This window comes from Haematobia irritans, chromosome 4, assembly GCF_050003625.1.
Source record: "Haematobia irritans isolate KBUSLIRL chromosome 4, ASM5000362v1, whole genome shotgun sequence".
Classification (NCBI taxonomy): Eukaryota; Metazoa; Arthropoda; class Insecta; order Diptera; family Muscidae; genus Haematobia; species Haematobia irritans.
Window position 1 is genome coordinate 60,434,613 of NC_134400.1, and position 15,540 is coordinate 60,450,152.

General features: G+C 31.5%; 1 protein-coding gene across 1 annotated transcript in view; it reads right to left on the reverse strand.

The window, feature by feature from the left end:
* olf413 (DBH like monooxygenase olf413) overlaps positions 1–15,540 on the reverse strand; it is a 341,496-nt gene that overhangs the window by 117,031 nt on the left and 208,925 nt on the right. Inside the window, exon 8 of the mRNA XM_075307787.1 lies at positions 7,051–7,213. Within this exon, the coding sequence (XP_075163902.1) occupies positions 7,051–7,213 (163 nt within the window). The remainder of the gene's footprint in view (positions 1–7,050; positions 7,214–15,540) is intronic.

The window sequence follows — 15,540 nt, forward strand, 5'->3', positions numbered from 1 at the left end:
TCAGGGAGCGACAGATACAGGGAGAGTACAGAGAAAGAACCCGGGAGGGTTGACAAAAGATATCAACATAACACAGCGAGAGAATCAAAAGAGAGCAATTTTGAAACTGCTTGTATGTTGTTTCGGAGAACTGTTTTACGTGTTCATTTGTTTTGGCTATGCGCTCGGCATGTTAATAAGGCTTCGCCAAAAATTGGATATGCTTAAGTCTAAATATTATTTAATTTGAACATTAAATTGCGTATTCGGAGTAAAAAGAATAGACATTCGGAACCAGGAGAATATAAAGGGTGATTTGTTAAGAGCTTGATAACTTTTTTTTAAAAAAAACGCATAAAATTTGCAAAATCTCATCGGTTCTTTATTTGAAACGTTAGATTGGTCCATGACATTTACTTTTTGAAGATAATTTCATTTAAATGTTGACCGCGGCTGCGTCTTAGGTGGTCCATTCGGAAAGTCCAATTTTGGGCAACTTTTTCGAGCATTTCGGCCGGAATAGCCCGAATTTCTTCGGAAATGTTGTCTTCCAAAGCTGGAATAGTTGCTGGCTTATTTCTGTAGACTTTAGACTTGACGTAGCCCCACAAAAAATAGTCTAAAGGCGTCAAATCGCATGATCTTGGTGGCCAACTTACCGGTCCATTTCTTGAGATGAATTGTTCTCCGAAGTTTTCCCTCAAAATGGCCATAGAATCGCGAGCTGTGTGGCATGTAGCGCCATCTTGTTGAAACCACATGTCAACCAAGTTCAGTTCTTCCATTTTTGGCAACAAAAAGTTTGTTAGCATCGAACGATAGCGATCGCCATTCACCGTAACGTTGCGTCCAACAGCATCTTTGAAAAAATACGGTCCAATGATTCCACCAGCGTACAAACCACACCAAACAGTGCATTTTTCGGGATGCATGGGCAGTTCTTGAACGGCTTCTGGTTGCTCTTCACTCCAAATGCGGCAATTTTGCTTATTTACGTAGCCATTCAACCAGAAATGAGCCTCATCGCTGAACAAAATTTGTCGATAAAAAAGCGGATTTTCTGCCAACTTTTCTAGGGCCCATTCACTGAAAATTCGACGTTGTGGCAGATCGTAAGTCTATTCATGATGAAATGTCAAAGCATACTGAGCATCTTTCTCTTTGACACCATGTCTGAAATCCCACGTGATCTGTCAAATACTAATGCATGAAAATCCTAACCTCAAAAGAATCACCCTTTACATTAAAAAACAGCTTGTGTTTTTGCCTTGAGCACAGCAATATAAGTATATGTGGACATGTGTTTTGTTTATCATTTTGGCATTATGGGCACATTTTCTTTTTTGTTGGTTCGTCAAAAGAAATCGGAATGGACGACGAGTAAGTCAAAATATTTACCAAGAAAGGAAATTAAAAAAAAATTGGAAAATATATAAAAATTACAAAGGGATCTTCAGAAAAAAACAAGTATATACGGCCGTAAGTTCGGCCAGGCCGAAGCTTATGTACCATGGATTGCGTAGAAACTTCTACTGAAGACTGTCATCCACAATCGAATTACTTGGGTTGCGGTAACACTTGCCGATGGCAAGGTATCTTAAAACTTCCTAATACCGTAATATTATATACCACGTAGTCCATACGTGGTATATATTAAACTTAAAAAGGCCGATTAAATACGTATATAATTAAGTTTGACAAAATTTTCAATAGAAATAAAATTTTGACAATAGTTTCTATAGAAATAAAATTTTGACAAAATAAAATATTGACAACATTTTCTATAGAAGTAAAATTTTGACAAAATTTTCTATAGAAATACGATTTTAACAAAATTTTCTACAGAAATAACATTTTGACAAAATTTTCTATAGAAATAAAATTTTGACAAAATTTTACCATAGAAATAAAATTTTGCCAAAATTTTCTATAGAAATAAAATTTGACAAAATTTTCTATAGGAATAAAATTTTGACAAAATTTTCTATAGAAATAACATTTTGCTAGATTATTTTCGGCTCGAGTAGCAACCATGATTATGAACCGATATGGACCAATTTTTGTGTGATTGGGGATTGGCTATATATAACTATAGACCGATATGGACCAATTTTGGCATGGTTAATAGCGGCCATATACTAACACCACGTTGCGAATTTCAACCGGATCATAGATTATTTTTGGCTCGAGTGGCAACCATGATTATGAACCGATATGGACCAATTTTTGTGTGATTGGGGATCGGCTATATATAACTATAGACCGATATGGACCAATTTAGGCATGGTTATTAACGGCCACCACGTTGCAAATTTCAACCGGATCGGATGAATTTTGCTCGACCAAGGGGCTCCGGAGTTCAAATCTGGGGATTATATGGGGTTTATATGGGGATTATATGCGGTTTATATGGGGGCTATATATAGTTATGGACCGATGTGGACAAATTTTTGCAAGGTTGTTAAGGACCAACACCAACCAACACCATGTGCCAAATTTCAGCCGGATCGGATGAAATTTGCTTCTCTTTGAGGCTCCGCCAGCCAAATCGGGGGATCGGTTTATATGGGGGCTATATATAATTATTGACCGATATGGGCCAATTTTGCATGGGAGTTAGAGACCATATACCAACACCATGTACCAAATTTTTGCCAGATCGGATGAAATATGCTTCTCTTATAGGCTCTGCAAACCAATTTTGGGGGTCCGTTTATATGGGGGCTATACGTAAAAGTGGACCGATATGGCCCCTTTGCGATACCATCCTACCTACATCAATAACAACTACTTGTGCCAAGTTTCAAGTCGATAGCTTGTTTCGTTCGGAAGTTAGCGTGATTTCAACAGATGGACGGACGGACATGCTCAGATCGACTCAGAATTTCACCACGACCCAGAATATATATACTTTATGGGGTCTTAGAGCAATATTTCAAACGGAATGACAAAGTTAATATACCCCCACCCTATGGCGGAGGGTATAAAAATAAGTTTAGTTCCTCTTTATTAATAAGTAGTCCAAGATGAGTTGACGTGCACTTTCAAAAATAAAAGCGTGCATTAAGTTCGTTTGCATGGGCTTGTGGGCGCTGCAAACTATGCTATATAAATGTAACTTATAACTATAATTATCTACTGGTGACTATAACAGCTACGTAGCCCAGTGGATAGTGTGTTGGCTTACAACCTGTATGATCCTCGGTTCGATTCTCCGTCCAGAAGAAAGGTAATAAAATTTTAAAAATATATAAAACTTAATAATTTCTTCAACATTATTTGTATTACAGAAAAAGGTGCCAAGAACTTAAAAATTTCGAGGAAGTGAAAATTATGTTAGGGAATGAGCACATTATTTTTTGGGGAAAATTCTTCCAAGCATATAATATTTTTGGGCTCAAAATGCTTCCAAACATATAATATGTTCACATAAAACAGATATATTAATGTTTCGCCAGTATCCAATAATATGTGTGCTTCCTGCAAAATATGTTTGGAACATATGTTAGAGAAGCGATTTTTTTGAGGGTGTACAAGTATACCTATAGGTATCACGCCTGCGACAAACATCAGGGCCAATATAATACTTATAAAAAATTTAAACTTATCTGTATTATTACAAAGAGCAGTCAAATATTTACTAACAAATATCAATATATGCAGTTTCTTCGTCATACAAGCATCCATCAACATTAAATAATCGAAAAATATCGTAGGGACAACCTCTCTACCATCCTTTTTTATTGTGGGTCCCACAGGACCTCGCCACGCTGGTATCGCTTTCGGTGTTATCACATACGGGAGGGTCAGGAAAAGTTGGGTAAGAGGGGAGTTCCCTCTCCAAAACTAAATATAAAGAAATATAGTAGCGGATCTTTGCGTAGAGGCTTCCTTTAACCTTTCCTGAAATGTAAATGACTTCGGAGAACTTAAAATAAACGCCCTAATGTGCTGCTTAGCGTGGCTATAAAATGTTATCTTTAGGGTAGCAAATACAAGATAGTTTTGTATATTTATGATGTTATCTTTCTTAGTTTTTAAGAACATTTAGATTGTAGATTTAGTATATAAGGTTTAATATTTTAAATTAGTGACTCGACACGTTAAGAGATTTTCATTTCTTTACATTTTGGTCTGTTGAACCGAACAGAGCTCAGAAATGCGATTGATGAGGAGGTGCCAGTGGCAAGTCTGGATACTGGAAGATAGCATGTCCATAATTATTCACCAAGTGACTTAGTGCACTAGAACCTATAAGGATGACTATAATAAGGTAGAAACAAATTGAATGTACTACAAAGAATACTGATGTGAGGTTGATCTATATTAATAGGCAAGAGGTCATGAATAAGGAATGGCTAAGTGAGAAGCCATTGATGCTGGAATCATGCTGTAGTATATTGCCGTCAAACGGGCAGTCTACGGCAATCGAACGCCCTGTTCGTCATTCAACGGCAATATACTGCAGTGGTGTACTAAGAATGTGAAAATGTTTCTACTGCATTTCTTTTTTGGATATGTTGGATTTATTTGTACTTCGTACAACAAACTGTCTCGAATTCGCATCACAGATAAAAAATGCATTTTTATAATATTAATTTTTGAGCTGTCTCCACTTATTAAGCATTTTACAACGTCAGGACCTGAAAATAATTATTGCTTGCTGCCGCGATATTCGTTTGAGAAAAACTTACATACACTCTCAAAAAAAATCGCTTCTGTAAGATATACCCCAAACACATTTTGCTTCAAGCATATATATTTTCAGGATTGGTCCAAACAAAATATTGTTTGTATTGTTCAAACATATTATGTTTCACCTTAGGGCATACACTAGTAGTAAAAAAATTTAATGAAATTTTCCTTGCGTGGATATATTTTTAAGGCGCCAATTCGTTGCTTCCATTATTTTACTTGCAGCATACTCTCCAGGTCTCTCTTTCTAATATATATAGGCTATTGTCAAATTAATATATGTTGGCATCCAAACATATTATATTTACAAACATTTTATGTCGCAAACATAATATGTTCTAACATATTAACATATATGTCCCAAACATGTTATGATAGTTTATGAAAATTATATGCTTGCATTTAAAAATATTGTGTTAAAAAATTTGAGTTCCAAACATATAATTTTTGGATTAACGTGAATGTCTTGTTTTTGTGGTAAATGCCAAACAAAAATACCATGAGGAGGTAAGAAAGGGTGAATTGTAGTTGAACAATGAAGAAAAACAAGTGTATGTGCACCCTCAAGAAAACTCGTTTCTCTAACATATGATCTAAACATATTTTGCAGGAAGCACATATATTATTGGATACTGCCGAAACATTAATATGTTTGTTTTATGTGAACATATTATATGTTTGGAAGCATTTTGAGCCCAAAAATAAGAAGAATTTTCCCCAAAGAAGATTGTGCTCATTCCCTCAACAATTTTTACCTCCACGAAATTTTTTAGTTCTTGGCACCTTTTCCTCTAATACAAATAATGTTGAAGAAATTATTCAATTTTATAAATTTTTAAAATTTTACCTTTCGCCTGGACGGAGAATCGAACCGAGGATGATACAGTTTATAAGCCAACACACTATCCACTGGGCTACGTAGCTTTTATGTTAATCAATAGACAATTATCGTTATAAGTTATATTTATATAGCATAGTCTGCGGCGGCCACGAGCCGATGCAAACAAAACATTATTTAATAGAAACAAACAATTCGTTGACCACGTGGAGCAATGGTTAGCATGTCCCCTTGCATGTAAAGGGTCTTTGCTTCAATCCCTGCTCCGACCGATTTTTATTTATATTTATACTATATTTAATTTTTATAATTAAACTTCAAAATGTGGGTTATTAAAGATTTACAGTCAGAAATAGTGCTTCATGTAAACGAAATGGACTGAGCTTTTGGTTAAAATATTATTTTTTAAGCAAAAATAACAATTTTGTAACAAAAAATGTTTGTGTATAAAAGTTTGAAATTTTGCAAGGGAATCAAAAACTCTAACAAAAGAAGAACGTGGAGTCGAGTATAAACAAACATAAATAATTTTAGAATATACACATAAATTTATTTAGGCATTAAACACCATTTTAAATGCATTTAAAACTTATCGTGTTTTGTACTTAATTTCATTTTTACCTTTAAGGTCCGTATTAAGTTAGCATTATCACTCTAAAATGACCATGTTTTGCCTTTTAATTTTCTTTAATAACTCATTTTAAAGAAAACAGACTTTTTCAATTGTTTTAGCTGCAAAACTCGAACGCTTTTATATTTGAAGGTGTCCGTCAACTCCTCTTGGACTACTTATTAATAAAGAGGGACTAAACTTTGTTTTTATACATTTTACTGTTTAATTTTTCACTGTTTCCTCCTTTTTTCATTTTACTGTCCCAACTCTATAAAGAGTATAGTGCCCTTTTGTTATTTTTATGAAGATCCTTTTGTAATTTTTGTATATTTTCCCACCGTTTTTTTAATTTCCTTTGCGTGGATACTTTGACTTACTCCTCGTACGTTCCGATTTCTTTTAACGAAGATACTCTCTGTCGCTCTCTATATAAAATATCACAACATATATATGTTTACTCGAAATTTGTAAATTTATATATGTTTACATTCACACATATTATTTTTATGAAACATTCATGCCCCAAACATAATATATTCCAACATATTAACATATGTGTCCCAAACATTTAGTGTTAGTTTAGGAACATTACATGTTTACACTTAAATATATTGTGTTTAAAAATTGTGACCGAAACACATTTTGTTTATATCGGAACATAGAAAAACATATTTTTCTAACAATGTGAAGATAACGTAATTCGCATTCATATGCCCATTTTGTAATGAATATCTCACAAAGTACAATGGTAAAATATAGAATCGGTTTAGATTATCATATAATCGATTCCACCAAAGTTATGATTAATTCTAACTGATTTATTCAATATTGCATTACAAAATGCAAATTCGTTCCGAAAGAAACATATTTTTCTTTGTGTGTGTGCGTTTATGGGAAACCTTTTTACTGTGTTGATATCACTTACCTAGGGTTATTGCTTTTCGTGATGAACTGTCATAAATGCATTCTGCAACAAGTCTGTCACCTGGCATTGCTTGCACTGGTGTTGAAAGTCGACGAAAGTCTTGATAGTTAACGTCTATATTGCTGTCGTGGGCAATTGGTGATAGCTCCTCATTTTGACGAATCTGCAATAAGTATTATAGCCTGCTCAGTAAATTTCGTAAAATTTCAATATTAAAGTATAGTATACTACACAAATATATTAATATGTTATCCTTGGATCACACTTAAGTGCGTCCATTAGTTGGATCTGTTTTCCTCATACACAAATTAATCCAAAGAAGTCTAAAGTCGGGTTGAGCCGACTATATTATACCCTGTACCACCTAGTAAATCTACATTTTCGATATCATCTCACATCCATCAAATTTGTTTGGATATTCTTATATCCATACATTTACATCGAAACCAATTTGGAAATTTTTCACACTTCTACAAAATCTCTAGATTTAAAACCGCTATGGCCTGGGACGGAGCAAAATGTTAAGCGGTTCCGATTAGACAAAAAAAGTACAACAGATTGATTGCAAAATAGAAATAATTGCGCTATAATACGGAATTATGAATTATCAACCATTTTCGGATAACACTATATAGGGTTACACCTTTTCACCGATTTTGACCAAGTTTGGCATACATTGCTAAAATATTCTGTTCAAAATGTTAGAATTTTCGAAGTAGCCCCTTGGCCACGGATGTCATATGCACTGAAAAAACAGTGAACCCTTTTCCATTGCAAAATGAACTAAACTGTAGTAATATTGACCATGTTTTAGCCCTTAAGATTTTTTTCAACTTGTCTAGTTTATAATTCTCTTAAATTTTAGTTCATCTATAACATTGTATTTTAGTTCATTTTTACAACACCATCAGATTTATATACCCCTACCAAGTTAAAAAGTCAGTATTATTTTGGTTTACTTGCTTATTTTTTGGGAAACCCGATAATAAAAATTGGTTAACGGTCTCTTTAAAATGTCGACGACTAAACTATTTTTAAATCAATCGTTCCACAGTACAGAGAAATTAAATAATTAAAGGAACAACAAACCGTTTTACTATTATGAAAATGTTCATACAATAAAATTAAACTTTCTTTAAGAAAAAGTACTTTATTATAACAACTTATTAGTTTTTTATTCATCGTAAGTATATTTTTCACATATCTTGTTGAAAAAATGGAAGGAATAGTGAAAATGTTTAAAAATTAACATGTAATAAAATATCATTTTTTAGCTCTTTAAATTAGCTTGTAACTTACCATATTTGGGGGCATTTTATTAAATGGTGTAAGGAATTCACCTTTTCTTAGATAAAATTTGTACCTGAAACAATTGGAGAAATAATGTTTTAAGTAATATATTAACTCATAAAATTGTGTTGTTATCGATGTGAAGGACAAAATACAATAAATATTCTTGTTAAAAGAAAGCCAAAGTTTTAATATAAAACTTACCAATTCTCTATTACATTGTACGCTGAGGTTAAAAAGTTATCGAAATTCATTTGGGGTTACTCTGAAATTAAATATTTATTTTTTTACATTAAATAAAAAACATTAAATTTGTTTCCAAAAAATCTATTTAATGAAATAATATGCATAAAAAAGTAAATATTCTGGTTAAAAGAATGTTAAAGAAAGCTTACCAATTCATAAAAATGTTGTTATTCTGAAATTAAATATTTGTTTTTTACATTAAAAATATTAAATTGGTTTCCAAAAATATTTGATTAAAGTAATACTAAAATAAGGTATTAAAAACATTTAATTTTGATAATAAAAAGGTCATAAAAACGTAAATATTCTAGTAAAAAGAAAGCCAATTTTTAAAAGAAAACTTACCACTTCTCTATTAAATTATACGTTGAGGAGAAATATAAAAATTTGCCAAAATCCATCTGGGGTTGCTCTTAAATTAAAAATTTTTTTACAACAATGAAAAACATGAAACTGAAAAATAATAATAATTAGCAAATAATAATATACATAAAGAATATTATTTTTTAAAAGAAAACCACATTGAAAAAAGAACACTTACCTATTTATGATTGAACTATACGCTGAGGTGTAACAAACAATTTTCCAAATTCATCTGGAGTTACTCTGAAATTGAATATTTATTTTTTACATTGAATAATAAAAATTAAATTGGATAGAACAATTTCAATATACTTTCCATTTCAGCATTTTTTCCTAAATATTGAACATTCTTAATAACTTTTTTCTAAGCTACCGATCGTCACTTCGTCATTGTACAGCTCATCGCTAAAATATTAATAACTTTCATTTAAAAGTTTTAATAAACAAACACCAATATATGTCTCAAAAAACCAAAATATTCTATACCTTTATATTCCCTTGTTACATACTTGCTAAAAAGGTGCAACAGCCCACGCCAACTATACAACTGAAGCATGCCAAACAAAACCAAGCAAAACCAAAACATTTCTACAACAACAAAAACACATGTGCCTTCATTGAAAACAACACCTCATCCAGACAAATAAACCATTCGCGAATAATAAACACACACACACACACAAACCAGTGAAAGAACAAAAATAAAAACAACTCCACGCTCAGATATATACACCACATCCCCATCACTCGCTACCATTTCTCATTATTGCATTGCATGCTCTCACTCTCAAAAAAATTTCAAGTAACATCATCTTTACATTAAACATATTCCACTTTGACGAGAAAGATCTCTGTACTACGCATTATTTCATCGCATCTGTCCACAATTTACTCTAAAAACAATACTCTTAAATGCATATCAGTATAAGAACGATGAAACGTTTAACTTAAAATTAGCAAAAACTTCATGAAATGATATCTACCCATTTTTGACGAAAATGTCTATAAATTTAATTACATGTGAACTAAAAATATTTCATTGAGAAATGTTGTACCAACTATTATTAACTATAGGAATTGCCAGTAAGAAATTGCTATCCGCTTTCAAGTTCAATTTTCGTAAAAAAATATTTTCTCATACAAAAACTCTCTATAGTAAATTACACTTATTATTTAGAAAGTATTTTACATTTCATAAGTAGTTTTATAGTATGACGAAAGAATTTTTAACTACCAGTTAAGAAATTTTTTAAGGAAATTTCCATCGTGTTTTGTAGGGTATGAACTAAACGATTGCTACTTAAAATTTGTAAAATTTCCTTTCGAGTAGTTAATTTTCGTTAAAGATACGAAAAATGAACTAAATTTCTGGAAAATTCTTGTAATAAATTATTGTAAAAATCTTCTTAAATTTACGAGACACTTTTTTTTCTGTGTGGATCTAAATTGGGCTAAAGATATATATGAGAGCTATATATAAAGCTCAACCCATTTCAACCAAATTTGGCATACATAATAGAAATGTGCAAAATTTCACGTAATTTGGAGTAAACCCATGGCCTCTGTGGTCATATGAGTGTAAATCGAGTGCACTCGCGGTAACGTGAACTTATTAAAACAAAGAGAGTTCACGTTTACGAAAATGTTCACTTTAGCGATCCTCAGCGAATTTTAGAACAAAACATAGGCATATTCGGTAGTTTTACACTTTAAAGTATTTTTTTTTTCGAAAATTTTAACTAAACCGTATTTCAAACGCTGACATCACGCCGATATCGCTAAAAAAAGTAAACAAAAATGTCGAAGAATTCAAGAACATTTATAGACATAACTAATTTTTTTCACTTGTTAAAGAAAATTTTGTAGTTTGAAGCAGTTGGAGTTTCAAGTTTCAAAATTGCAAGTATGTCTTTAGTGTCGTACGCACATTTGTAGTAAAATGTACAAATTTAAAGAAATAATGAACTAGTTTGTGAGACGTACGAATTTAGAAAACCTTTATGCTTCATTTGTGTATAATTTTTTTTCTCATTTTTTAGCTCATTTAACTAACGTACACCGAAAGAATTCTCTTCGTTAATTTTACGAAGAAATTTACGAATATTTTACGAAACATTCTGCGTTCGAACTTCTTCCTAAAAAGTACAAAATATTTTCTTTGAAATAACGAAGAAGTTTCATTGCAGTTGAAAATTTTCCGTTCGCGACATAAAATTGTCTTTGATAATGTGTTTGGGTGTAATCCTTTATTCTATTTTTTAATGAATGTCTATGCTACTTCTCATTTGGGTGACAGCATGCTATGAATAAAAGAGAAGCAACCAAACTAAAAGTTATTCAAAAACTTAAGAGTGAAAGTAGTGATACTTTTCAAACTTGTTACTACGACTAAATGCACTTTGGACTATAAATTTTCTTTCTGAAAGTTCGAAAATTTTTCATAAAGTGTACGAAATTTTTTTCATAAAATGTACGAAACTGTTTTATTAAAAGTACGTAACATTTTCATAAAAAGTATGAAATATTTTCGTAAAAAGTACGAAACAATTTCATAAAAAGAACGAAACTGTTTCATAAAAAGTATGAAACTTTTTCATACTTTCACTTTTTGAAACTTTAAGAAGAAATTTATAGTCCAGAGTGCATTTGGTTGTAGTAACAAGTTTGAATAGTAATGTAGAATATATAGTAGACGTTTCGTTTACTCGTAAAATGTCCTTCGTAAAATTTAGGAAAACGAATGAAAATTTCGTTGTTTTAATGAGGAATTCACGAAGAATAGTTAATGAAGAATTCTTCGTAAAATTAATTAAGTGAATTCTTTCGGTGTAGGTCTCTCTTTCTAAACACATATATGTTTATACGCTATTTCTAAATTAATATGTGTTTGCATCCAAACATATGATATTCACAAAATGTTGTCCCAAACATAATATTTTCTAACATATTAACATATATGTCCCAAACATGTTATGGTAGTTTATGAACATTATATGCTTGCACTTAAAAACAATGTGTTAAAAAATTTTTAACACATTATTTTTAAGTACCACACGGACAAAAAAGACCGTTTTTCATACGTTTGGGTGTAAAAATTATATGTTTGGAACTCAAATTGGAACTCAAAGAGAGACCTAGAGAGTATGCTGCAAGTAAAATAATGGAAGCAACCAATTGGCGCCTTAAAAATATATCCACGCAAAGAAAATTTCATTAAAATTTTTTACTACCAGTGTATGCCCTAAGGTGAAACATAATATGTTTGAACAATACAAACAATATTTTGTTTGGACCAATCCTGAAAATATATATGCTAGAAGCAAAATGTGTGGGGCTTTGTCTAATTCTGAGCCGATTTTGATAAAATTAGGCACACATTGCTAAAATTTTAATTGCACTCTCAGTGCAAAATTTAACACTTTTCGAAATGAAACTTTGGTCTCCATGGTCATATGAATATTCGAGTTATATCTAATTCTAAACCGACCAATTTTGGTATGTGTTAAGAATGTTAGCCCTAATCTCTGTGCAAAAATGCATGTACATCGAAATGAAATTTTGACCTCTGGGCCCATATAAATGCGTATCGGACGAAAGATACATATGGCAGCTATATCTAAATCTGAACCGATTTCAACTAAATTTGGCATTCGTACACCCTCAAAAAAAATTGCTTCTCTAACATATGTTCCAAACATATTTTACAGGAAGCACATAATTATTGGATACTGCCGAAACATTAATATGTTTGTTTTGTGTGAACAAATTATATGTTTGGAAGCATTTTGAGCCCAAAAATATTATATGCTTGGAAGAATTTTCCCCAAAGAAGATTGTGTTCATTCCCTCGCATAATTTTCACTTCCACGAAATTTTTTAGTTCTTGGCACTTTTTTCGGTAATACAAATAATGTTGAAGAAATTATTCAATTTTATAATTTTTTTTTAAATTTTACCTTTCGTCTGGACGGAGAATCGAACCGACCATCAGCGTTGCCAATTTAGATTTTTTCCCGCTAGATTTGGCTTTTTTTGAAGACGTTTAGCGGGAAAAAATGCATTTAGCTTTTAGCTTTTTTTCTGGCTTTTTTTTCATGACCCTTTTAGCTATTTTTGGAATAAATTCAAATTTGACTCGGAATCAATACCAAAATCATTAGTGTACAAAATCGAACATAGAAATAATTAAGGAAATAAAGTTTTGAATCTGGTATTATTTTTTTAACATCAAAAAATGCAATAAAAATTCATCGTGATAGGATCAAAACAAATCTGCTATCTATTAATGGAATGGGTTTACATTTACAAAAATTGGACAACAATAGATTTGTATGGGAAATTTTCGAATAAAAGTTATTCAGTTAGAATGGGTTTTATTCTCTTGGGTAATACACTAGTAGAAAAAGTTTCGTTATATTAACGAAATGTGTCGTTAAAAGTCAGCCAATGAAATGAATTCATTAATACAACGAATTTTTTCGTTAATATAACGATTTTTCTGAAAATCAACGTAACGTTTCGTACTATTAACGAATATTTTCATTGTATTAATGAAAATGTTTCGTTATATCAATGAAAATTTTTCGTTGGCTGACTTTTAATGAAATTTTCTTTGTGTGTATTAGGATAAGTGTACACGTTCACGAATTTATCATTAATTCCTATATATATTGATATTTGATATTTTGATATTGATATTTTCTAATGCAGTTCTATGTGACATTGGACTTGTTGATTATTAACCAGCTGATAATTGCAAGTTTACCGGGAAAAAAGTTTTTACTACGAAATATAAATGAAGGACTTCCAGTAAAAATTTGTGATAGCACGCAAAGAAAAAAAAAACGTTTGGAAATGTGTACCGAAAACGTTTTTCTTTTGTTAGAGTTTTTTGAATTGCTTCGAAAAGTATACACTTTTATCACCAAAAAATTCGTTTGTTACAAAGTGTTAATATTTTTAATAAAAAAAGTTATTTTTGAACCAACAACACAGTCCATTTCGTTTATATCAAACACTGTTCTTTTCTGACTTTAGGTTTTTAATAAGACACATTTTACAGTTCAAAATTTAATATACTACAATGTAATGTTGAACATTTTTTTCGGAATCTTCCTAACATATCTGGAATATATGTAAAAAAAAAGAAAAAACTTTGGTCGAAGCAGGGATCGAACCCACGACCCTTGACATGCAAGTCAGACGTAGCAACCACTGCTCCATGGTGCCCAACTAAATGTATTTTTCTGTGAAATAAACTTTGTTTAATCGGCTCGTGGGCGCCGCAAGCTATGCTATATAAATATAACCTATATGGTAATTGTCTATTGATGACAATAACGGCTACATAGCTCAGTGGATATTGTGTTGGCTTACAAATTGCATGGTCCGCGGTTCGATTCTCCGTCCAGGCGAAAGGAAAAAAAAATTTAAAATGTATAAAATCGTATAATTTCTTCTACATTGTTTGTATTACAGAAAAAGGTGCTAAGAACTAAAAAACTTCGTGGAAGTGAGAAAGATGTGAGGGAAAATGCAATTAGCCAGAAAAAAATTTTTTTTTGAGTTAGTCTTTATGAAATTGTTTTTACATCCTGGAAAAGAATAAACGTTTATCACAAAAAGTATATACTTTTCTTCCAAATACACTTCCTTTCAACGAAAAGCAAATGAGAAACGAACTTTGTTTGTCTAAAATTTCGTTTGGGAGTAAAGAATTATTTTTTGCGTGAGTAATCAAAATGTATCGAGTACGCAAACAGAGCTAATATGACTTAGATTTTCTTACAGTCTCACAGAAATGGAAATAAAATGAATACAATTAAAATAATATGCATTTTGAGTTAAATAAAGCCTTTAAGTTTGTTAAATATCAATCAAAAATTTGAATTTTGATACAAAAAAATTTAGCTTTTTTTCTAGCTATTTTTTTTACATTTTTTAGCTTTTTTGGCTAGTTTTTTGGACAAATCTAGCGGTTTTTGGTGAAACAATTCTGGCAACGTAGCCGACCATACAGTTTGTAAGCCAACACACTATCCACTGGGCTACGTAGCTGTTATAGTCACCAGTAGAAAATTATCGTTATAAGTTACATTTATATAGTATAGTTTGCAGGGCCCACGAGCCCATGCAAACAACATTATTTAACAGAAACATACATTTGTTGGCCACGTGGAGGAGTGGTTATCATGTCTACCTTGCATGCAACTTTTTTTATTTACACATTTATAGAAGACGTGAAGTCGAGTATAAACATACATAAATAATTTTATAATATAAACATACAGTTTTTTACTAGCATTTAACATCATTTTAAATGCATTTAAAACTTTTACCTTTAAGTCCGGTATTAAGTTGGCATTATCGCTCTAAAAAGACCCTGTTTTTTTACTTTTACTTTTCATTAATAATTCATTTTAAAGGAAATAAACTTTTTCAATTGTTGTAGCTGCACTCGAACTTAATGCCCGCTTTTATATTTTAAGGTGTCCGTCAACTCCTCTTGGACTACATGTCCACACATACATAAAATGCTGCTCTCAAGGCGAAAATACATGCTGTTTTTTTTTTCAAATGTCTATTCTCTTG